The 27,340-nt window shown below is 33.7% G+C and overlaps 1 protein-coding gene across 2 annotated transcripts in view; it reads right to left on the reverse strand.

Annotated features, from left to right (window-relative positions):
* Positions 1-908: 908 nt before the first annotated feature.
* zyd (sodium/potassium/calcium exchanger zydeco) overlaps positions 909-27,340 on the reverse strand; it is a 44,982-nt gene continuing 18,550 nt past the window's right edge. Inside the window, exons 2-10 of one of the 2 annotated variants that reach the window (XM_089646052.1) lie at positions 18,605-18,778; positions 17,918-18,105; positions 16,777-16,963; positions 15,984-16,055; positions 11,698-12,110; positions 8,149-8,311; positions 6,819-6,920; positions 6,541-6,662; positions 909-6,123 (exon numbers count right to left, since the gene is read on the reverse strand). In XM_089646052.1, the coding sequence (XP_089502178.1) occupies positions 5,911-6,123; positions 6,541-6,662; positions 6,819-6,920; positions 8,149-8,311; positions 11,698-12,110; positions 15,984-16,055; positions 16,777-16,963; positions 17,918-18,105; positions 18,605-18,778 (1,634 nt within the window). In that variant the 3' untranslated portion in view covers positions 909-5,910. The remainder of the gene's footprint in view (positions 6,124-6,540; positions 6,663-6,818; positions 6,921-8,148; positions 8,312-11,697; positions 12,111-15,983; positions 16,056-16,776; positions 16,964-17,917; positions 18,106-18,604; positions 18,779-27,340) is intronic. The other variant, XM_089646053.1, reaches the window with a different exon arrangement.

The raw sequence follows: 27,340 nt of genomic DNA on the forward strand, positions 1-27,340 counted from the left end.
TATGAGGGGTGGGTAGGAATCTAGGGATTAGTGTGTCAGGGGTGACGGACATATGAACATATCCCAAAACATCCTCTCCCGATCTGATACGCCATGCAGCTGGCGAACAAGAGCATCCTGAACCCCTGTTAAATCACCAAACGTGGCGAACCACTTGGGGTGACCAATGGCAGAGGGGTCGGTTATCCAATAAATGGTTCCAGGGGCGGTGGTACCCAAACCCGCCTCCCAAATTGAATTGACTCTGTTGGGAAAAAAACTTACCCTCACAACCAATATATTTTCTTATTATTAAGGCGATGCCATACGTAGTACTGCAAAATCATGTGTTTTTGGTTTGAAAATTTGGTCGCCTAGAAATGTTTCAGATGCTTTAATTAAATACTGCGAGTAGAATACATCTTGGCCTTTAAAATAATCGAGTATTTTTTTAGATAAGACTTTTTATAAGCCCAGAAAAAATAATGTAACGGCCTATGAAAACTGCTTTAATATTCAAAATCTCTATACTTACGAACCCATTTTCGGTTATGATTTTATTGTATAATGTGGCAAATTAAGTTATTTATAAAATAATCGAAAAAAATTAAATATTTATTCCTGAACATCCACAAAATAAAATAAAAGGCACTTTTGGCCATGTTTTTTTCTTGCATAAATCAAAACAGGCGGATGGTGTTAAGCGGGAATTTAAACCTTATCGCCATCTACGTAAGGGTTGTTATTGATAGCGGCTCAATTTCAAATATTACACGACGTAGTGCATCGCCTTAAGAATATTACAGACATTTTACAAACTTATCTGTACAGTCGGAAAAAATATGAACTAACTAACAATCTTGCACGGTATTCAATATATCTGCAGTGGTTGGAAAATCTGTAAAAAACATAATATATTTAAACAAAGGAAAACTTGTAAAGGCTGGGTAGGAATGATAAAAACATTACTTACCAATAATAATAATTATGAATAGCCTTTAACTTAAAATTAGCTTTTTATTTAGATAATTAAGTTTGCATGGTAAAAAATATACATATCGCATACATAATACTGAATACCAATAGAACTTTATTTTCAGAGCTTACCAGAGTGGGTACATTAAAAATGATTAACGTAAAAAAAATGTCATGATAATTTTTTTTTAATAATATTTTGCATCAATTAGTTTATTTTTTAGATGGTATGGATTAAGTTTAGTGACTGGAATCTTGAAAACATGTTCTGTTTTATACATATATTTAATTGTACTACCAAACTACAACTACCATATAATATGTGGTATTATGTGCTTGAAAACAACCAAAACAAAAATGTTCTGTTTTATACATGTATTTAATTGTACTACCAAACTACAACTACCATACAATGTGGTATTACGTGCTTGAAAACAACTAACTCAAGTTTTATTTTGTCATTCCTAATAGAATTGTGGAAATAACGATTTGAAATCAACTGATTTTAATCAAATATATTACATTAAATTGATTTCAATACCTACCGAATTCCGAGGGGATTAACGATATATATATTTTAATAATGACAGTTAACAACATTACATTGTAAATTGAAATCAATGTGTTTCTGTGAAATGAAACCATATTTTTTATTATCTATAATTAAAGTTGGTCTTTAACACAAATATATTGTTTCTATATTATGTTATTATATTGTGTCAAACCACAAAGTAATATATTTCTATGCAAAATAATACGTTTCTGCTTCCAGAACGTATTTACATATTTAGTTTCTTATTTGTCTAGAGTCCTTTCTTATCGGAGTGCACATACATATGGTTGTCATCAGGGCAACCTTCACCCTGCGTGCGATCATTTAGTCTATTTAGGCATGTTTAGTTCCAGTATACACTTTTATAATTATTATAAAAACATGCCTTCACCAGAAAACTGTCTTCTCATATATTATAGAAGTAACAAAAGTCATGTTTTCAGTGCAAACTTTTTCTCGACTTATTATAAAAATGATGTGTTCTTAAAAATAATCACCACCTTAACAAATAAATTATGTTATTTAGAACAAGAGTTAAATATATAATTAAACCGATTCACACATAACTTGTAATGATTGAAATACCTGTTTGTTTCGACCCTTTTTCTGAGGAACAATCCTACAAATAAATTATAATGCCAAATTGACCGGTCAGTGGCTGAGTTGCCAACGCGTCGGGTTCCCACCCAGGTGAAAGGTTAAAGCCTTGGCTGGCTAAGTCCTCCATCATGACAGAAGCAAGTTTTAGACAACTAGTTAAAATACATATCATTATCAACTATCCATGGAGGAACGATGGGTAGCTTTTTAAAAACATAAGTATTTTGAAACTACTACTTTTCTTTAGAAAGATGTCACATTATTTTAACAACGACAAAAAGTTTATTTGAAAAAAATATTCTCAACTATTGTAAGCAGTGGTAAATACATCAATTTAGCTTTAGTAGCACGAACACAGATATTTTAGGAAGAAGAAGAAAACTGATTAGTCTCTATTCTTGTACATCTATATAATCTTTTCCAATAATATTTTCGGAAATTAAATACATGTTAATAATTTGATGAGATGAAGTGACACCACCTGTTAAATATTCATAATAGTGGCATTACAATGATGAAGATGATTGATTTCAATACAAGAATTAAAATAATTTGGTTCTTAGCACATAATATTTTTAATGATCGTATTTTTTTAATCATAAATTTTGTAATTAATTTACCTTTTCACTAAATGCCTACTTCTTCATCTTTGAAAACTGTTGATGTTGAGCGCTTTATTTGGTTACTGCTTTAGTAACGCACTCAAAAGAGACCAATCTATGTATTTCAAAGTTAAAAAAAGAATACTTAAGAATAAATAACGTTGGAAATATTATGGACAAACATGTAAAAAAAATCAATCATTTATGTCGCTTGACTTTTTGGATTACAAGAATATGCAATCTGGTGATAATTTGAATTCAAACAAATTCATAAATTACATAATGGTATATAGTAGTTGTATTACAAGATGTATTTGAGGGTTAAAATTTCATCTATATGTCGTCCAACATTATTAATACCGTTTGAACATATAAAATGTATAACAAAACGTACCTGTCCAACAGGCTTTTACCAGTGAATCATTAGCTTATTTGGAGTTAAAAAAGGTAGCATTTTGCTCTTGGATTACTTTGACTTATTTTAGACATTAATTATCAATTTCTTTAACATGCCATCACTGGCTTGCCCATAGTTAGGAAGGTGCGTAACTAATGGCACGTACCGTCTCTTTCCCACAGCATTGGACAGTAAAGGACGTCGAGTGGCTGAATGTTAAATCAGCGACACAAAATGATGCGATTCCATAAAAGGCAAGGGATAACAGAACAAAAATAGTCTCTAGAAAAAAATCTCTAAAATAATCGCAGGCAACAATGAACAAATCATTAGATAAGTTGCATTGTATTAATAGTAAAGTTGAAAATCAATCGGTTGATTTGCAGATATATAATTTTTGTGTTTGTTTCTAGCTATGAATCCTGTGGTTGTTTAATTTTTACAACCTTATACGATGATCCAATATGGATGAATTATTCATGAGTATAAGCCTAGAAAATGTCCCACACAAAACATAATTTTTGTAAGTTTCAGTAAATTTGGAGTTATTTTTTTAATTTCACACTAGCATTTTAAAATAAAATTAATGAGAAAAAAATGCATTATTTTACCAATAAGCTTCATGCATTTTTTTTAAATTTAAAACGCACAAAAAAATATTTACATAAAAGCTTTAAAAGAAAAGGCATTGTAAACAATTTGCGTGGAAATATCTCAAACCAATGTGTTTACGACATGTTCGTATAAAGTTTAAGGATACGTATACATTTGTGAACCGAAACTCGAACCGTACCACGAATTACGGGAAAGGAACTAATCAACTGCAAGCGGTGTTTCGCGACATTTGCGGTTGCTTCGTTTCTTTCCCATAAGTTGAGGTTCAGTCCGGCAGTTCGGCTCGCGGATGTATCATAGCATAAAAATTATTTAGCTAGTTATCCAATATGTAGGAAAGATAATTTTTCATGCTAAAATATATTTATTTTTTAAGTTTTGGATCGCAGGACTTTGCGACACGTAAGAAAACTTCTGTTTAAATTTTGTCCCCAGCCTCATTTAGGATTGCAGCACTTGGCGATATGTAAAAGATATTTGATGTTACAATTATTTTGTTCAATATTAAACATTATTTGTAACTTTAACTCCAAATAAGCTTAGAAGTTACTGGCTGTAGTCTGTCGGGTAACACTCTGTTTATAATTATCTCGGTATATAACTCGCCAGTTACACTCGGTATATAAGTTTTAAAGGATAAATGATATTTAAACATGTCCTCAAAATTCGTAATTAGCTTCGTCCAAAGACTATGTGTCAAATGAGTTCAATCAATAATGATTGGATTCTTTGTATGGCGCCGTTTTCGTGAGAAAATTACCTCAATGGCGAAAACGAACAAGTATCATCTTAAAACATTTTAATATCAATAGGAAGGACTAAAAACATTATTTTAGTTTGCTCTATTGACTTCTAAATCTAATATTTATTTGCTAGTTGTATACTGCCTCTTGAAAGTAGCCACATAGAGTCTGGACAAAGCTATTCGAAAGCGAATCTGGTCCATTCGACAATGCACTCAAATAATATAAAAAGTGACATATCCAATTTTTATAACCATAATTTATGAAAATTTGATATATATCTATTTTATTAATTTTGATATATTTATGGCGATATTAGATAATGTAAATTATGATTGCAGAACGGCGACTATCTAGCACATCCTCCATTAATACCTCATAGGAAGTAAACAACCAGATGTTTTAAAACCTATTTTTTCTACAATTTGAAAAAAGAATCATTAATTCATGTCGTGGCTCACACTCACCATCAGATTATTATACATACATAGATGCTATTGATTTTTAAACTATTTTAGCGATTATTTTACATTAAGTTGTTACATAAAAAAAATATATCGTTCTTATAAAAAGTATGATTTATTGTGAAATTATATTACATAATTTTCTTCATTAAACATTCAGATCTTTTATTCCATTTGCAATGATTTATAGAAAACACATTTTCTACGAATTTTAGATTTGATTGAATATTTCCTCCTACAGATATTGTAAAAACTTTCTCCCATCTGATCTATATAGTAACTTACAATAAGGGTGTGGGAATATGTATTTTCTAGAAAGGATTATTATATTATCATTAGGAATGTTGAGGTTCGTATAGCAGATATTTAACGTATTTAGAATAATTATGAATAATTTGAGAAGCATAATAATAACCTCCTTGCGTCTTTTAACATTAAACGATCTTAAATACTTAAATATTTTTACTTTAAAGACAAAAATGAAATTCTATTACAAATAGTTACCTACTTAATTAATAGAATTTTAGAAATTAAATAAAATCTATTCAAAACATCCGCCGAATCTTCTAGTCCATAATTAAAATGTTTTAATACTTACGGCGCTGATATTCTAACAAATTTATTCTATAACGTTTATCAGATTCTGCACATACGTGTGTATTACATATATGTGTGTGGTAAGGTGCCAACCATGTGTTCTTAGATTCTGAACGCTTTAAGTCGAAGGAAAACGTTCCATAAAAGAGAGCGTTGAAGGTTTTAATCGAGAATGACGCATTACCATCTTCTTCAAGGAACGCATGCTCGATTTGACCGATAGCTTCATGAGAATTCGTTTCGGCGGTGTTTTGGTGCGATGTGAATAAATTAAGGTGACTTGATGCAACAATAGTCCCATGGCTGTAATAACACCAAAATGCCTTACAAATGACGGCATGGAATCTTCGGTGGCTTGTTTGTAGTGTCACAGCGGTAAGTGAAATTACCGTCCGCATGTCGGCAAGTTGACACGGAAGAACACATTGAGTTCTATTAAGGTCGCCAGCACGAGGAACACCACGTACATGCATAGGCAGGCTTGCCCCACCTTCTTGTCGAGCCGGAACTTGTTAAAGTAGAAGGCGATGTACAGCATGAAGAGGGTCGACAGTAGCGATATGGCGGAGTACTCCAGCCCCGAGGAGTTGATAGCCACCTAACGACCATACGACAGATTCAAACAACGGCGATTCAAACATCACATTCAATACACTTTTTATTTAACATGGATATTTTCCTCTTATTGTTCACCAGCTCATAATGACAGTCGCTTAAAATTTATTATTATTTAACGCAGTAAGCTACGGGCGCAGTCAAGTTTTCGCAACAGTTCGCTTTTTCTCACTGATACAATGCAAAAAGTAATATATAACACGCTATAACAGTAAGCAAAATCAGCCATAATAATACATAGTTTTTCTAAAATTCTAAAAAAACCGCGTATTATAAATTTTTAAATATTTTTATACAAGCATAATGTCATGATAGAATGGAATTCATGTGAATGCAAAAAATATTATAATAATTGCATATTTCTAAGTAAGTTGTGTAGAGATTTGTACAAAGTTCTTACCCAATGATGTTCTGGATCGGTGGGAATAAATGCCGCCTTTATTAACCAGGGTAGGCCCAGGCATAGTAAAATATCGAACGTATTGCTACCGATGGAGTTGCTGATTCCCATGGAACCGTGACCTAAAACACACAACAAATGTTATTTTAGAATTTATTATTTCAAAAACGAAAAGCCTCAAAAAATTCTGTATTTAATTTAACCAATAACAGCTGACAAGCTCTAGCGTGTTTTTCCTAAATAATATATTACTTCTTTTAAGAAAATTATTAATTTACCCTTTTTTGCTACAATAACACTTGAGACTGCTTCTGGCACGGATGTTCCTGCAGCCAAGAAAGTTATTCCCATCACGGAATCGGGAATCTTCAGAGTGTGTCCTGGAATTTATAGAAATACGTTTTTGTATTATTCGTATCTACTACAAAAAGATTTGTCAAAATTGTACACATAGTGATTGGTGGCCTCTAGTTATTATGACAAAAAAATTACAAACAATATAACGCTTAGCAAAAATATGACACATAACTCAACTGGAGTGCATCAGTAACAATCTCTATAAGACGAAATTAAGAAGATTTTAGTTAATTATTAAAATACATAATAAAATATTATTATTTCGTGAAATCTAACGATTGTTAAAATACTAAAATCAACCCACAAAAAAAAGGTTTTTATAAAATAAATCTATTTTTATAGATGTGATTAAAAATGTATATATTTATTTGTTTTTAGTTTGACTGAGTATTGAACTTTCCTCACCAGGGACTGAATAAAATGAGTAAACAACACTGTCACTAAAGCCAAATCCCATTTGAATGATACCGAGATTTACTTCTTATAATAACTGCTATAAGTTTTTATAATATCAATCAATTTCAGAGAACTGCGTGTGTTCGCGCGCGTGTATGTATGTGTAAGTATAACCAAAAGTTGATAGAATGCATTGTCATCGAAAAAGAGTCTGTCTGTCATGTTTCAGTTCGATTGGATGTCAGAAAGCGGGTTGATCTCCACTTTCAAGATTCAATTTTATTAATTTATTTATTCAATCAAGAACACAAAATCTAAATTCATATAGATTATAGATAGTATTTAAAAAATATACAAAAATTTCACATTAAATATTTATTATTATTTTATAGATTTAGAAAGAACACTGAGCAGGTTCCAGATTTTAATTTGAACCTGCTCTATTCACAAATATATTTTTTGTGAATAGAGCAGTGAGCAGCAGAACTCAGTGGCATTGCAACTACCTGTATGAAAGGCACGCTAAAGTATGTCCAATGGATCTAGTTCAGTGGACATACATGTTATGAATAATTTTTATACAGTAACATTTCGCGTCTCGCATGTATGCACCGACAACCTAAATTATTATGTTTAATTATTACTGTTACAACAGAACATTGTTACCTATACTGGGATTCGACTTTTAGAATTCTGTCTGAGATATAAACACTTATAAATGAACATATTACTTCCCTGAAGATGTTGATCATCAGCACTGTTCTCAGACGGCACGGAAGTATCACTGTACCAACACTCACTGACATCGAATCGACGCTCGCGAGGCAAGTGGACAGAGCGCCCTAATAGACTTACCTAAGATGGTGATCATCCAAGCCACGACGTAGGACAAAGAGCCAATCCAAATTATGCACATCAGGAACGTCACCGGATACCACGATCGGAAACGGGGCTTCTCACAGTCAGGGATGGAGAAGATGAATATTAAGTAAATAGGCCAGGTTATTACCCACCTCGTCTGCAAAAAGAGAAAGCATAAGCCAGCTTACCACCATTTACTAAATTTTACCATTTACTACAAAAAAAATTGTGAAAGAAAAGGGTTTGAGGAAGGAACAAATTTGGTTTCAAATAAAAATTTTAGTTTAGAATACCCACCGATAAGCAACAAAAATATATATTTGTGACCAATGACAATAATATTTTGGTTGAGATAATGTTATTAATGGAATGGTTTTTTCTTACAGTTCATCAAAATTCAAAGTTCATTTGCAAGTTCTGCGAATGTCCTTTTCTTGAAAGAGCTGAAATAATAACAGAATTTGAATATAACTTTCACAGAACTTAAATATATTATCTTTGAAATTTGAAGAATTGTTCAAATTCTCTGAAACTACTTGACTCCAATCAAGATTTGAATTGTAGAACATAGAACTACTGTACGTCACCATTTTAAAATTATTTGCAGACGGATTTATTTATTTATGAATCTTGTAATTAAGAGGAAGGTGTTGGTACCCCATTCATTGGATAAACAACATCTCTTCTGTAGCTCTCTCCAAGTAGTTGGCATGGTGACTTGGTGACGATCGGGAGAGGCCAGTTGAGGGGTCTTCTGACCTCTCCACCCGGACTATCTATTCACCCATCACCTTGCACTTCAAGGATGGATTCATACATTCGTCACTCTGATCTCCTGGTTCTTATCCACCCGCCATACCTTTTTTTCCTTCCCAGAACTTCCTCCAATTCCTTTTCTTCAAAATACCCTTCACACGACATCATCAAATATGACACGGGGACCCTGAAGGAAATTATTTTCCTCGGGACCCTTTCCTTTCCTTTGTGGCATTAATTAACGTGAAGAGAAGAATAAATATAGTAAAAGAGAAAATAATATTCTTAACCAATAAAGTTCTATTATATTAATAAATAAAAAATTATTGTTTAGTTGATACATAAATAATCAAATAATGGATAGAACAAAACTACCGTAAGAAATCATTATTGTAATTATTTTTTGCTATTGAATAACCTTGCGTTATTCTGATTTATTTTATTCTTATTTTTACATATTTAAAATACGAGTATTTTATTTCTTTTACATTTAATTTTATTATTCAACTTGAATTACCTCACGAAATACAAGAGTCTAATTTCTTTGGATGAATAAAAGCTTTTATTATTTTTATTACAATGTGTAACATTTAAAAATGATTTGTATGTTAATTGTAAAAATACATATCTCTAAATAGTATAAAATAATGTCGCTATCCGCGTATGTCTGTTTGTGCGCTTAGTTCTTCTAAACTAAGCAACAGATTTTTCATTGTCATTTAGAGAACTTATTCCGGAAGGTTTTTATATGTAAAACGTAATTTTATATTTATATAAAGTAGAAAAAAGTTGATGTTTTGTAACCAAGTCATAAAAAAAATATTTTCGGGTAACGCTGGCTAATCTTAAATACATCAAAATTATGTACCCCCAGCAACGCTGGGTAAACGTCAGATAGTATTAAATCAAAAGAACTATGAATACAGGTTAAGTAGTTTTAATATTATCATGTCAGTGGGCTTGATTGTAAGAAAGAAAATATTATTTTATATCAATAACATAGTGAAAATGATTTCCGGTTTCGGGCTTGTTCGCTGTGAAACACCTGCTATTTGAACAGGCGTCTGTCTTTTTGATAAAGATGACATTTAAATATCTATTTATTTCAATTTCAAAGTAAATTTTTTAAAATACTAATAAATGGATGATGATTTAATTTTAATTTTTTATGTATTCAATAATATTGTTATTGGGTTTATAAAAACAGTTGATTTTTAAACAAGTTCTGCTGTGTAATTATTATTACGCGTGACAGCTGTTTCGCCCTCTGAAGGCATTATCAAACTGTTTCACAGATAATGCCTTCAGAGGGCGAAACAGCTGTCACGCGTAATAATAATTACACAGCAGAACTTGTTTAAAAATAAACGGTTTTTATAAACCCAATAACAATATTATTGAATATATAAAAATAATAAAAAAATAAAAAATATAAAAAAATAAATAAAAAAAATAAAAAATAACCAGAACTATTACTAGTACTGATTGGTACTAACCGGTACTAACCGGTACTAAGCGGTACTAGGCAGTATTAAGCGGTAACAACCGGTAATCCTTAAACTGTCCGAAGATAATCTTTTTAGAACGTTAAGTAGCTAATTTGTAAATGTTCTGGGTTTCCATCCAGAAGGCGATAGCAAAGGGAAAAGTTCATTAGCAGTGAACACTGAAAAAAGTACTTTCCTATTCAAGGCACTAAAATTTCTAAATCCTTCTAACCAATGTTTTTTATCAGTTCCAGGTTATGATATCATAACCTTAAGTAACTGAGCATAATAAAACTAATCGAGCATAATAAAACTAATCCCTTCAATTATTGCCCTAATGGTGTAATTATTCTCATCTTGAAGATGGAAAATTACCAACCATTAGTACTTATGTTTTATGCGTAGGTAAACATTGTAAATTGTTATCAGAAGGGAATCCGTAATGCGCTTGTATAACGCTGCAATAGGCCCTGATTTTACATAATATTTACGTGAAAAGATTTTGAACGAAATGCAAGTTATTTTAATACATAATTACTTCTATATGGCATGGCAAATAGTTTTTTTATTTTTTTTTTGTAACTTTCACTGGAATATCTTCAATGTTGTTTCGGTAATTTTTGTAAATTATATAATTGTTTTGACTTTTTATATATTTTTTTATTTTTTAGATCACATCAGATGTTTGCAACTTCCCTCAATTCTTGTTAATATTTTTAATGTATTATAGATCCCCCCCCCATGTTCCTGGGGCAACCCTGAGCCAAACGGTGCCTTGAGCTATTAAAAACCTCAAGGGCTCTGTATTATGTGTTCAGTATTATCAGCACCTTGGCTTCTTGGTTCCCTGGCGCCTCAGTAAGTCGGCGCCCGGAGTCGACTGCCCCAATTGCCCTGTCTCTCCCCGTAGCAAGGAACATAATTTCAATTTTTTTTTGTAACCTAGATAGTGTCTAGATTTTTATTAATTTATTGCTAGAAAATGTCTAAAATTAACACTTATAACTGTCCTAGCTTACTATTTGTAAATTGTGTTTTCTTTACAAAAATCCTGACATGAGTGGCGTTAAGTGTATAATCATAACTACATCGCCATGATATCATTAATTAATAGAGCACGTGTAATACATTGTAATTTAATACCTATCTATCTTTAATATGGATTATAATTATGCAATGAAATTTTTTGTAAATTTATTATTTTATGTAACCAGTTAAGCGTGGTTTAAAAAGTGTGTTATACGAAATCGGTACCCACAAAGGATTCCCTATCAGTACAACTATAAAACAATATATTTACCTGAATGAACCATCCTCTTCCTGTAGGCCACTCCAAAAGACTATGCACATATTTGTCGAGGTTCTTTTCATCGATGTCTTCTTCGCTGTACTCTTTCAGGTCTTCTACAATCTTGACAGATTTCATAACGTGCTGCGTATCCAAGTCTTTGTCATCCGAAGAAATGATTTTGATTGCATCTGGATCTTCCAGGCTGTTAAAGCTGTCCCTGATCTCCGCAGTTCTAGGAGGTTTGCTTTCTTCTGCTTTCCATTCAGTGATTTCATTGGTGCTTTCAATGACTTCTTGCGGTTGTCCATCCGCACTGGAGGAGAGTTTCTTGTTGATCGTGGGCCACTTTACCCCTCCGTTGAACTGTTGGTGGTCTCCCGACTTGTGCTCGCCTTGCAGAGGCCGACAAACCTCAATCGCCTCTAACAAAAAATAATATTTGTTAATACTTTAAGTTTTACAAAAATATGCATTTCTTAGGTTTTTTTTAAACACCATTAATTACAATGATTTATTGAAACAATGTCAAATTTTTACCATTCATTCATTTCAAAAAAATATGACAAACCTGAAATAACATTTACATTTACACTCAAATAAGACGAATTTCTCCGGATTCTAGGTATTTATTAAAAAAAATAACCAGTGTAGGAGTGTTAAGGAGAAAACTAGTAAGTAAATAATCTAGATACGTAGCGCTGAAATGGAAAACAATATATAAGTATCGTAAAGCATGCATCTTGTCACCAATTATTGTTTTTAATTATTTATCAAGGACGGGTTGTTTCAGAAAATTTTAACAATTCATCAAATTTCAACATACGTTTTCTGATTGAGTGAAAGTCCTATTCAAGTTCTAATATCATTGTAGGTTAGTTGCTTGACAGAACTGAAATAATAACAGAACTTGAAAAAACTCTTTCACAGAACTTGTAAAGTTAACTTTGAAATTTGAAGAATTATTCGAATTCTCCGAAATAACCCGTCCTAAGTTCATAGATTGACCATAATAACAGTATAATATATGTCCTATTCCCATCCCCGTTTGTCGGTCGGCTCCGGGAAATATGTATTACTTCGACAAGGTGCTTCCAGGTTACCGTATGTTCTTCTTTAGTGGCCTCTCTCAATTTCGAAAATACTGATCAAATTTTATTTTTTAATCGTTCTGCTAACATTCTGAGCAAATTTTCAAATTACTTCACATTCGAATTTTCAATATAGAGTTGCAATGGTTCAAAGCCAATTTCGATCCCGCATTTCATTTATTTAAGATATTATTTAAGGTATTAATAATGTGTTATATTTCATGAGATATAGGTATAACAAGCTTGACTCCGGTTTTGAGAATAGGGAGTCTAGAAGAAGCTCCTGAACGTTGGATATAATTTTTGTTGTTGTCAAATAGCCAGCAGATTCAATTGACTCCAGCTGCTGCTGTTTGAAAATCCGCTTTACGAGTTTTTCCCATAATAAGCGGTTGGACATATGATCAAAAGCTTTGCAAAGGTCGAGAAAACACTCGCAAACGATGGATTTTCTTGTAGAGGTTATTTGATTAATTCCATAAATGTCCATGTAAGTAGATACCTCCATGTATTTATGGAAGCCGTGGTTGTCTAGAGTAAAGAGTTTGTCCTTTGCTAGCGTGAATAAGATTTTTTCAAATAGTTGAAATCATAGTCGCCAAAAAGATTGTTCTATATAATTTTATAATATCAATGCATCCAGTTGATCATGGCATCGCACCCCAGACTTATACTTAGGGCGGTTGGCTTAGTCTCGCAAACTACCATTTTAGAAATTACATTCATGGCCAAGCTATCGTTGGCCACAGGCCTGTTGTTATAAATGGTTTCGTGGCATGTGGGAAAGGCTTTCTTGCGTTTTTCGCGGTATCCCTTAATCCTCGATTAAAGAAGTTTCTAAATTCGTTCGCTTTGTTTTTCCACATGACGTGGACACATAGTGTAACTTTGCACTTGGGTTTAGCACGACTTTTTTTGTTAAAACTTGAGCTCCATAGAGCGACTCTCTTTTATTATTAATTCTAAATAATTTTATCATGCGGCATTGAGCAATTTAATCACCTCAATGGCACTTAGTCAACTACTAGGGTTTGGTGTTTGGATCTCAAGAACTTGATAATGGACGACGAGAAACATAGGCCTTTTTAAACTCTGTTTTGAGTGTCTACCTCTACTTTGTTGCAATCTTTCACTGCTATGCAACTAAATTAATATTATCTTTCTCAGCTTATGATGTTTTATTCCTGGGACAGTTTTTGCTATCGGAGTTTATATTCAGACCAATGTTTGTCTACAGACTTGATAAATCTGGAGTGCGTTACTTGTTATTCACCTCGAGCATATCTAACGATAGCCGGATTATCTTTTTTTTTTAAATAGGTACCTATACAGCGATTGAACTGTTCACAATACTAGATTTCATATGCCGATTGCCAAACAAATAGTCTCATACATATTGATGTTGACCAAGAATACAACAAAAAAGTACGAAGAACAGAAAAAACAGTTTCTCCACCAGCTTCCATCGTGCATAGTTCTCATTTAGCAATGAACACGGCTGTAATCTTTACTTCAGGGTCTGTGGCTCAGGATCGGCAATTTGTATTCTTAGTTTTTGCAGATATATTGCACCACTGCTGATGGCGTACGAACTATTGAACGGTAACTATCCTGGTTGAGGAATGATTCTATGTGCGTTATACATTCAATCCACAACGGTATTTTGTATTCTTAGTTTTTGCAGATATATTGCACCACTGCTGATGGCGTACGAACTATTGAACGGTAACTATCCTGGTTGAGATATGATTCTATGTGCGTTATACATTCAATCCACAACGGTATTTTGTATTCTTAGTTTTTGCAGATATATTGCACCACTGCTGATGGCGTACGAACTATTGAACGGTAACTATCCTGGTTGAGATATGATTCTATGTGCGTTATACATTCAATCCACAACGGTATTTTGTATTCTTAGTTTTTGCAGATATATTGCACCACTGCTGATGGCGTACGAACTATTGAACGGTAACTATCCTGGGGCTCTATTCCTGAATCGAGGGCGCTCGTAATCGCCGTCGAAAGTACGTCCGTTGGTCGTCGTTGCTATTCCCGAAAATGGTCGAAGGTACATACTTCGACGCCAAACGTCAAAAGTCATTCCACAAAACAACTACTGGGTATAACCAGTAGAAACAGGGCAGCGAGTGGTAGGTTGGCGTTTCTATAGAATTGGCTGTCAAAATCTAGTCTAGCTGTCAATTTTTGTTTTACCGCGCGGATTCCGCAAATGTAAAAGTGGGTGAAAATTTCCCACTTACTAAGTCTTTATCGGAGCTTACAAGCTCAATTAAGAGTTGCTTTTGGCAATTTGTAATATGTCCCGCAGCCATTTCTGTTTTGAATAACGAATAACTGTTGTCTGTTTGACAGTCACACCTTAGAAATCCCAAAAACATCAGGAACATAGACAATATTCACAGGGGTGCCAATATAATCATCTCTTCTACCAACTTCGACCGTTCGACGCTCAAGAATACGTAAAATTGAAACATTCGAAAAAGTTAGTCGCGACGACTAGTAGTTTTTCACTCGAAGACGGCGCATACGAAAACGATTGATCGTTTAACTCCAGAATCGCAGGCCTGGTTGAGATATGATTCTATGTGCGTTATACATTCAATCCACAACGGTATTTTGTATTCTTAGTTTTTGCAGATATATTGCACCACTGCTGATGGCGTACGAACTATTGAACGGTAACTATCCTGGTTGAGGAATGATTCTATGTGCGTTATACATTCAATCCACAACGGTATTTTGTATTCTTAGTTTTTGTATTCTTAGTTTTTGCAGATATATTGCACCACTGCTGATGGCGTACGAACTATTGAACGGTAACTATCCTGGTTGAGGTATGATTCTATGTGCGTTATAAATTCAATCCACAGCGGTATTTTGTATTCTTAGTTTTTTGCAGATATATTGCACTACTGCTGATGGCGTACGGACTATTGAGCGATACATATCCTGGTTGAGATATGATTAGATGTGCAGGATAAATTCAATCCACTACGATTTTTGATTCTTCTTAGGCATAGAACCAACCTATCAACGTTGATGCCCCTGGGAAGCCGTAGGTATTTGGTTAGTTAAGTGCATATGAGAAATATTGATATTTTCCACATGACCTGTATTGTGAAATATAAAAAATAATTTAAACTTTAAGTAATTTTAGTGATAATACCAGTCGTGCCAACTCACCAATTTCTTTATCGGTGATAGCTCCTCCCACCACTGGATCTCTGCCGAGAACGTTTGTGAGTTCTAGAAGCGCTGTGCTCAAGTGAAAAATATTTTTATAAGTGAAGAGTGCAACCAAAGTACAGAGACAAAATTCAATCATATATTAAATAATACCAGTGATCTTATCCACAACCAATACTTTGCAATTTATTGGAAACACGTGATTATTTTTACCAACTTAAATATGTGAGAATAATCAAAGTTTTCAGAAATGAGTAATATATTGAAATTATGGTTACAAACATTTAAAACCTAAAAATAAAATAGGTTTTAAAATTAATAGTGTAGCTCTAATTAGTATTTCTGTGGAGTGGGGTTTGCATAAAAGAAAAATTGAAAATAAAATAGAAGGTTCATTATAACAATTTTCTAAAATATCAAATTTACTTTCTATCACTCTAGATAAGCAACTACAGCTCTCAATCTTCAGTGTTAGAAGGAGGAGTAATACTTTCTTAGAATAATCAGCTAAACAGCTATTTAAATGATGTACCAAAAATCACTACTTCATTAGACTTTAAAGCTGATTAGTGAATAAAAATAAATACCTACAAAAAACCCTAGAATTAGTCAATTTTTTTATCAATTACTATTGTTTTTTTTTGTTTGCCAAAACTACTGTACTGAAGTTAAATACTCGATAAAAATATAATGACTTTTTTTCTGGTGAGTAAAAGGTGAACCAACACCGAAAATAAAATTAATTTTCTCTAAAATTTCCATGCAGAAAAAAGTTGAAAAGACAACAAACCCCTGGCCCATTTTTGTATCTTCTTGTCGAAGTACATGACGGCAATGTATACCAGGTATAGACACACCAGGATGAGTGCCTCGTACCATTCCACCCTCTCGTCGTGAATTATGCAGATGAGGATAGCGACGGTGATGCCGTAGGCCACGCAGTCTCTGGTCAGGGGCCACCAGTCCAGAGGAACCACCTGCAAAGATTGTGTTAATATTATGAAGATGTCTATTCATCGGCGGCAATGTTTAGTGGTTACGATGTACGGACAAGTTTAGTGAGGATATGATGAGGTGTTTAGCAGTTGCATATTTCATATCGGAAGACTTAACAAAGCCAACATCATTTCAGTTCAAGAACCTCAATTACATTTGACAAGTAAGGATATACAGTGAGGTTATTAGTGGTGGCAAATATCTCAAATGCAAGGGTAAGCCTTTTTAAAGCACATCAAACCTAGTTGCTTCAGCCTAACAGTCGATAGTCGAATATTATTCTCATTTTATCAGTCGACTATTTGTGACAAATATTGCAGCTTGCCAAAATGGCATGGACGTTGAAAACCGGGCCAAGCCTTACTTACATTGGCAACACAATTAGGAATACGCACAGTTTTAAGTATGCCACGATGGTCGAGGGGTAAGGCTCTCGACTAGCAATCTGGAGGTCACGGTTTCAAGACTAGCGTGCGCAACAAAATTATATGAAAATAATTTCTGTTATTTCACAATTTATACATTTAAAATAATAAATAGTGTATTTTCGACAAAAATACGATTTATAGCAATACTATTAATTTTTCCGGCACGTTCCAGAATGGAAGACACTCTCAGTAAGGACTTGGTTAAGACCACCATTCAGAATTGAAACGTTGTTTGATATGGCTTTAGCCGTGTTTGGTGACCAGATCTGAATAGCCAGGCACTTCCCTACCCTCCTACCTCTCCACACTACCTTCAGCCTCACAACATACTCCAATTGTGGATGCTATAGTCTTATTGGCAGTTGAGTCTTAGAGCAGTTGCGACTCTTGGGCGGCAAGTTAAATAAAACACACACATATCTAACCACTTAACCTAGATAATATTTTAAACATTGTCTTGAAGATGCAAAGAATCTTAAATTATTACTATTTAGGTGTAAAGTGTACCATTCCAGCGCCAATGCCGCAGCATGCCGCCACGGCGAGGATGTTGAAGACAGCCGAGCCTACGATGGTCCCCACACCGATGTCTCCCTCCGTGATGAAAGTTCCAATCACGTTCACGAAGAGCTCCGGCGCCGAAGTGGCGGCCGCCATGAACGTGGCACCCGCCACGTCGTTTGACATATTTAATACTGAAATCATCACATAAATATGAGGACATATACGTGAGTAACTAAACTAAACACTGTTTTCTACTTATCCCGGACGGGCCTGACGGGTCGTCCAAAATAAATTTTAAAACAAATACACATTCACTAATAAACTAAAGTTGGACTTTTACGTTGGATTACACATCATCCTAGATTCACTCTATATGTATACCATATAATAAAGTAAAGTCAAAGAAATTGCACCTAGATCCCGAAGAAAATTCCAGAATTCTCTAATATTATGAGAACCTACACTGATATTGAACCTACACTGATATTGAAATGTGAGTATCACTTTAGGCAAAACACGTTATACAATAGAAAAAGACGGTTTTAGAGCATTTTAGGGCCTTCGCCAGTTATGTATTCAACAAAGTAGTCGAAGTCCAGAAAAAATCTACTCAGAACAGTACTTTTTTAATACAGGTTTAAAAAAAGCCGATTTTTAATTGTGTACAATTAAAAAATGATTAATATTTACCGTTGCACATTTTGTCTACAGCAGGGACGAAATATTTGTCGCACACGACTGCGAGGGCTGCGAACAAGTAGAGGGACGCGATGACGTGCAGCACCACCGCTCCATTCTGCCGCTGCTCTTGCGTAAACAGATCATTGGGGAAGTCATCTATAGCTGCCTGCGTACAATTCTCTACTGCAAACACAAACACAATTCAATCAGATGTACATAACTTAACTCTGTCCTGTTTAGCTTTGCTATATTTCGCAGTTCGAAAGAATCTTGGCTTAAAATATTAAGCAAATGACATTTTTATGGTAACCACAATTTTGGGAATGTGGTGAAATTTAAGGAAGTGGGGGAAAGGGAAGGTTAGGAAGTGTCCGCCAATTTAGTTCTGGTCACAAACCTCAATCCTCAGCTGGTCAACATTCCTATTCTGGGTGATAGTCTCTCACATTATGCATACCCACATATTAAAAGGGTTAACGGGTTTTAAAAGTGCAACTTCCAGTTCCAGAGCCGAGAATCTTACTGTTCTTCCACGATTGTCATAAAATCCATATTTTTTAAATCGCCTTAAAATGATCCTGTGGTTTCATTTTAACAAGATCATTACTAGTTTTTGTTACATTTCTGCGTTTATACAAATTTGAATCCTATCATTCGAAAAAGGCTGAAGGTGGCACAGAAAAGCAGGGACAATATAATTATATTTAATGATCCGAAGGATCTTTTAAGTGTTAAATCATTATGTTAAGTGATACTCGATCCCATTGTAATTTTTAAGGCCATAATGTAAAGTGGTGACACCGAATTTGAGTTTAACTATTGATATGCCTTTCTGCAAATAAATAAAATGAGTAGGTATATTTTGGAATAAAATAAGGTTTTGGGATGTGTCGGTCAAAGGTTTAAAACATTTAAGAAAAAAAAAATTTTCATATCCAGGTAGATCCAATCAAATTTTGAGATTTTCAAAAACAGTTTATATTTTTTTAGGATTTGATTGAGAACATCAGTATAAAAGGCACGATTGGTAAATTTGAACAGTTTTTCGGTTTTTAATTCCCAGCTAGGTACAAAAACATAATGGTAAAAATGACAAAGTAAAATAATAAGATACAGTCGCATCTAGGACATGAACCCGGGACCTTCGCCTTCCGGGGCGCTGCTCTGCCAACTGAGCTAAAGGGACCCTATTTCCTTATGATACTCTACCAACATTATCTTCATTTTCTCACGGCACATTTTTACTGTTGAAGACAATATTAGCGATTTACAAACGAAAATCTAAAACAGAAAAATCAGAAAAGGATACGGTCACATCAAGGACTCGAACCCAAGACCCTCGCCTTGCCGGGGCACGGCAAGGCACGGTGCGGTGCCCCGGAAAGGCAAGGTTCCTAGGTTCGAGTCCTAGATGTGACCGTATCCTTTTCTGATTTTTCTAATTCAGATTTTCGTTTAGAAATCGCTAATATTGTCTTCAATAATTAAATATTACAATTTGAGGTTTTACTCAATAAAGTCATTCCAAAAAATAAACATTTTTATTGGCTGTTATCTATATGTATGATCGCAAGATTCAACTGGAACTCAATACAATCTAGATGATGTCCTGGATAAATATATCCTTTTTTTACTGATTTTTCTGCAAGTCAAGGATGAATATTTATTTTTAGAATAATTAGTGAGTAAAATCTCATATTGTAATATTTAATTATAGAAGACAGTATTAGAATTTTTAAACGAAAATTTAAAACAGAAAAATCTAAAAAAGATACGGTCGCATCTATGACATGAACCATAGAGACCGAAAAGATGTCCTAGCTTGCCATTTTTGCAACTAACCCTGATTTGATTCGACACTCCCAGAAGCCATCGTTGACGAGGCGACGTAACCCATAGCTAAGGCGTCTTGGAACGCGAAGATGAATGATATCAGTAAATGTTTCTTCATATCATCCAGCTCTAATACCTACCCACTAAACATGATGTGAAATACTCAGTACATTTATCAACGATGACATAAAAACTAAGACAGTTTGTAACAAGGTTCTTCTACTTTAAATCTGACCAACCCACGTTGATATTATTTCATTTCGTTCATTTCATATAGGGTAGACCGAGGCTATTCGGATCACTTTTTATGTTTTCTTGAAAAAAATTAAAACTAATGCATTTTCGAAAAAAAAAATTATTTAATATTAAGCATTCGACATTTTTATATGTTTTAATTTTAATGATCATAACATATAGCAACTTCAAAAAAACATATGACTATTACTGTAGACCTCTCCACTGATCCGAATCACCACATATATATGCGGTGATTCGGATCAGTGGTGGGGCTACTCGGATCAAACCCGAAAAAATAGTTAAGTATGAAAAAAAAACAAAAACTAAAAATAGGTTTTAGAACCAATAACTAATATAAAAGTATCATGACACTTATTATACTCTTATTGGCTTACACACCGCACAAATAAAAAATTTATTAAACACTTTCTTGTCGTAACATTTTTCATGGAACCATTCTTTGCAAGAAGAACATTGAATCCAATCTCCCTTTAAAGGATGTACAAAAGCTTCATTGCAATAAATGCAAAACCACTTTCTTGAAGCCTCAACCGATGAAAAAGCTGTTACGGAAGATTTTTTAACTTTAAGTCCCGGGGTACCTTTTCCTTTGAACTGTAATTTTGGGCGGTTTTCGGCGAGAGATCTTTTGATTTCCTTTGCATTCGAGACTTTAATTGCCTATTTTTAATACCATGTGTGAACTGTGACCATCCAATATGACAATAACTTTTCCAAGTGTGCAAAATTTTCTGAAATGTTTGACCCATAAACCAAAGGTTTCAGTTGTGACCCAGCCTTTCTCTGTCATGCAAACTTCTGTATCTGGTAGTATTTCAATCATAAATTCATCCTTCTTACGTTTATCCTTATACAGGACAAATGAAGGTATGAATGATCCAACTGCATTCATACAAGCCAAAATAGTTACCTTTTGACCTCGTTCGACACTTGTCATTGATACCACTTCACGACTTCCCTTTTCAGAAATAATATGCGGAGGATGATTATTTAGGGGCATGCTGGATTCGTCCATATTATAAATGCATTCTGGTTTTCCTTGTAACTGACAGTCTCTTATTACCTTTTACAGTGTGTCATAAAAATTTGAAAATTTTGTCTGGATCCATTCCGTTAATCCTTGCTCGAGATAGTCCTACTGGTTTTCTTATGGAGAGGTATGGATGACACGTAAAAAAACTATGAAACCAATCTTGACCTGCCATTCCAACTTCTGAATTAAATATTCGTTGAGCTTGATTACCAAGACGATTACAATAATCAAAAGCGTATTTCCTGACCATTTTTGAAGTAATGCCGAATCCACGTTTAGATAAATAAACCAACCTTTCCGCAAAACTGTTTTCCAGATTCAATATCTATTGCAGGTCTTGCTCCTGAATTAGAGATGATCCTGGTGATGAAGTCGTATGCCTTTGTAATGTCGTGTATGGGATTCCGTAGCTCACAGCAGCACTGCGTAATCCCATTTCACCGGATTTTACTATTAACGATCTAACGGCTTCATCCATTGCAATTTTCGATTGTTGATTGATTAGTCGTCTTTTTCAAGTAGTTGCGCATCATTAGTTTCAAATAAAAATATAAAACAATTAACCCACCGAATTTTTTAAAAGCATTAAAATATGATTCAAATAGCCCCCCCACTGTCGGTCCGTTTAACCTCACATTTATTAATATGATATTTACTCAAAATAAAGTACAAAAACATACAAAATGCAATTTATTGCGCTTTAATCTGTTTACAGAGCATTTGATTGATAAGTATATAACATATGAACATGACTAAATAGCTTACCTTTTCAAAAAAAACACTAAGAACGCAGATAACAATATTACATCAGGCATTTATTTGAGACGTAACTTGTGCGATTTTCACACATATCGATTTTTAGCAGTCAACCCACGCAATCTGTAATATCGGTAATTTTACTATTATGGCATCAGGTAGATGAGGACGCTATATCCAAATTTTTTCATTGTCATTTGGTTACAATAGCCAAGATATATCCATATTGCTTAGCTTGATCCGAATAACTCACCTGATCCGAATAGCCTCGGTCTACCCTAGATACCTACTATAAGACTAAAACATTACATCTTATGAGGGGAAGAAGCAAATGAGCATTGAATTAGTATTTTAATTTGTTTTGGTGTGGTGGATGAACAAACGTTTTTGCTATAGATTAATTAAAATTCAAAGTTAAAATTCAACTTCTGTGTAAGTTATATTCAAGTTTTTTGTAACTTTGGCAATAACATAACTTGAATAGGACTTTTACTGAACTTGAATTGTAACATTTAAATTTGATGAACAATTTACAAAAATACGTTCACTACTTACATCTAGAAGTAAAATTGATTAAATCCTGTGTTGTTTCTTAATAATTTATTTACCTTAATACTAACATGTACATAATTGAACTAGAATTCCCTCACCAAACACAAGAGCATTGTCTCTTTATGGTGAGGAAAGGCTACTTTAATTTATATTGTTTTATATCTTGTTAATATCCTGTATTTATCTATGTAAAAAAAAATCAAATATTAAATAAAAAAAAAATAAAAATAAAAAAACTGTTCGAATTCTGTGAAGTAACCCGTCCTAGGGATCTCAAATACAATAAGGCGAAGCTCGCAAAAGCATCGCGGAAAGGATTCTTGGGGTACAAAGGAAATAAAGTAGTTGGCACACTTTAAAAACGTTTGTTTACTAACCTTTATTCAAATTTAAAATCTTTTTAGACTTAAAACGATCCCCTTTTATTAAATGGCCACATTTGTGGATAGTCTTCCGACGCGCCAGGATGGTCGTACCAATTTAGTTAAGTCGTCTATTACTAGTCTCTGACCCGCAATAAGATTGTAGCCAACGTTGGGATGGTGTCATGCATCAATTGACCAATTCTCTATTATAGCTGAGACCAAAATGCCATCGTCAGCTCTCCTTCTTTGCTGTCAATATGAAACTGTTCACTGAACATTTTATAGCTAACTATGTATATGGTTTTTAAATATTTTTCTTGAAGTTTTCTTTAAAAATCGATAAGTTTTAGGGGAGAGAGAGCAAAAAATTACAACAGGGAAGACCTTTATAAAATATTTGTAGAGGGTCCATTTACAACGTCAACGTTTAAAAATCCAGAGCTTATTTTTAATTTCCGAATGTAAAATAGTTATTTCTTTTACATTAATTGTAACAATTTCATACTGATCGAAAGAGACTACTTCAACAGTAGGTACGCAATGTGTTTGTTGTACAGCACAAGCTTCCTAACTACCCTGAGACAGTCGAATTGTGGCATCTCATATTTGGATAGTATTGTGAGAATAAAGAAAGTTGGAGATAATGAAGATAAATAAAAGAGAATCTTGGAAGTGCCTGGCTAATAAAATCTGGTCAATTTAGAACGGTGGTCTCTTTACAGAAGTAAGTACATATTCTGATATATTACTAACATAACCATGGAGATGTTAATGAGTAACAATCGCAACTCATAAAATGAGTGATATTTGGTTATGAATCAGTGGCATATTAAGGTCATTGAGAATTGTGATTAATGACTTTGTTTTATAAGAAGTTCCTTTAAATGAATATTCATCGTGAATGTGAACGGTATGGGACTATTTTAAATCATTTGCCGACAATGAGGTGCAATAACTATTCGTCTTTTATGTACGGAATCCTATAGCTATCCTATCCTATAGAAAGAACCAATATTAAAATTTCTTTTGTTTGAAACTGACAGAATTATGTACCTAAAACGATATTTGACTTATTTATACGTTTAAAAAAAAGTAGGTACACCTTAAGTATATTGTACCATTTTTCTAATATTTAAATTTTCCGACTCTATTTATAGTTATAAAAAAAATACAAAATTGTTTTTCTACGGAACAATAGTTCAGAGCCTATCGAATTGCTTCATAAATAGATAGTATGAGGTAAAGGTGGATCCAACCCCAGTGTATTAATATCCGTATCCGTACTCAATATTTCAAGGGGACTACAAGTCCCTTTTAAAAACCGAACGGTTTTTAATACCGTATCACAAAAACGTAGACAGCATGTGACTGAAAATAAGGTAAAAAATTTGGAATACCAAATTCATTGAATGAGAGAATAAGATGCAACCGTTAACCGCCATTTGAATCGGCCTCTCTCTAAAAAAGTCACCAATCCGCGTTCAAGGAAGTTCAATATCTTTGAATAAAAGTGGTTTGCCATGTCAAGTCAAATACCTTGAGTCTGTACCATTGAATATCGACTTCTACAGTTTGTGTCTCAACAGGCACCGCCCCCAAACATGCGTGATATATGCGAGAAGATCATCACAGAAGCGGTCGGTCGTTGAAAACTGTATTCTTCTCGAGTTGCATTATACAAGAATTTTAATGCTTGTTGAGCATTCCACTTTCTCGAAAACACGTGTTGTGATCCCTTCTTTGAAATAGATTTAAAAGTCTCATTTTCCAACAACAGGATACTGAAGCTCGCTTAAATTATTTTTTTGTATATTCTTTTTGTGTTTGCTTGAATTTCTGTTAAAATCATGTCTGTCAAAATGTTATTTTTCATGAATTCCTTAGCAATTTTGTTTTTTAAATTGTTCTGCTTCTCAGCAATTTTATATGCTCTGAAAACCCAAAGCTACGGCTTATCAAAGCATTCAGAGTGTGAGATAGTATCGGCCTGGTGTAAGACCACCATTCAGAATTGAAACGTTGGTGACCAGATCTGAATAGTCAGGAACTACCCCCACCTTCCTCTACCCTTTAGTCCCACAACATACCCCAGTTGAGGATGCCATAGTCTCACTGACTCCAGACGGTTGGGAGCAGTTAAGAAACTAAATGCGGTATTCACATAAAAAAGGTTATAAGCAAATAGAATGAGAAAAACAATTTAGTTGTTCCATGTAAAGGGGACTTGAGTAAGTCAAACAATAATTTAAGAGTTATTCTATGTGTGATAATTATACGCACTGTTCTGTAAAGTGTAATTTGTGTTTTTTATGCAAACATGGTGTCCGGAAACTCGTAGTAAAAGCGGGAATTTTGTAAATCTACATCATGTATTGAGCATTTTTTTCCTTTTTTGAACACAGAAGAAATGAATCCCCCTGGGACCTTTCTTTATATATTTTATGTATTAAATTCACGTAAGTTACCCAAAAACAACTAAATTAAGTAATGAACTAATCGAAATTATAGATCTACTAGTTTTATTACTTCTCCAAATTCGGGAACAATAAATCTTTTATTTGATTTTCTTTAAAAAATATTACGTCTTATATTACAAATTTATATGAGTAAAAAGTCACTAACTAACAAATTGTCAGTTTTGAGATAATCGGTGTTTTGTGGTTGCAATTTTAAATCTCTATTTAAGTATGACAATAAAAGTTTTTACAATTGTGGTTTCATTCAATAGTTTAAGACATATAATGTTATAATTGTACGATCAGATCGTTAAATTGACTGAGTTCATTAAAAAATACGTTCGGTGATTTTTCTCAATAGCCGTATTCTTTGAGTTTTTTTCAATATTTTCAGCCGAGCGCATTGCAATAATTGAATTTCTCAAATATATAACTTATTCTCTCTGACTCTATCAGTTCTCCCCAAAAACTTAAATCCAGTCCTCTTCTTCATCTTAATTATCACTTTGTATACCTTATTCAAGTGCTTGTAGCCTCCATTCAAAGCTGTGGTAAAACCGTAACTCTGATTTGGATTCCTGAACACGTTGGCATCGTGGGTAATGAAATTGTGGATTCCTTAGCAAAACAATGAGCATCCAACCTGGTTTTTACCCTTGTAAACCACATTACCCTATACGATTTTTTTTCCATCCGCAAAGAAAGTTTGGTCAGAGTATTGGCACATTGCTAGTAAATCCAAAGTAGCCTGCTATGCCCCAATACAAAGGACTATCCCATCAAAACCGTGGTTTCAAAAATTTGCTCATTTCTTCACTTATTCGAATGAGGATTGGACATTGTTCCGTTCCTTCTCATCTTTTCAAAATTCACGTGCTTGACTCCTCAGATTTTACATTCTGTGATATAGAAGTAGGAACTTTAGATAAAAAAAAATTCTCCCTCTCTAAAAAAATATCCTCTCTTCTATTGAGCCTTATATAAAATTGCTTTAGTATCATCTTTTACTTTTACTCGTATTTGCACGACCGCATGTGTTTAACCTTTTATCTTAAATTATGTTACTTTTTTCTAATGATTTTCTGTACATTTTGTGACACTTGTGAATTGATAGGATAAACTCCTTGACTATCCTATTTTGCGACTGAGAAAATTTTCGAACGTATTTTAACATTATCATTAGCTTATCAGAGCAAATAACATCATGGATTAAAAACAATTAAACACCTAAGTGCTTTACTGGTCACCATCATCGACTTCCCACCGCATCCATACGATTCTAACTTCTTGGTTCAAAAATAAGCCACAAAAACTTACAACGTTACCTCCAGAGAGAAGTGAGCCTCACATGATTTGGTCCTTCGAGCCGGATCTAAACCAGCGGTCTTTGGATTTATAGCCCCCAGATATGATATAATAAACCAGATATTTACATTCATTGTGGAAATGACATTTCTTTCTGAAAAGAGTTACGTCGACCGAAAAAATATCA

The sequence above is a fragment of the Hesperophylax consimilis genome, chromosome 23 (genome assembly GCF_061612785.1).
Source record: "Hesperophylax consimilis isolate HC1 chromosome 23, BYU_Hcon_1.0, whole genome shotgun sequence".
NCBI lineage: Eukaryota > Metazoa > Arthropoda > Insecta > Trichoptera > Limnephilidae > Hesperophylax > Hesperophylax consimilis.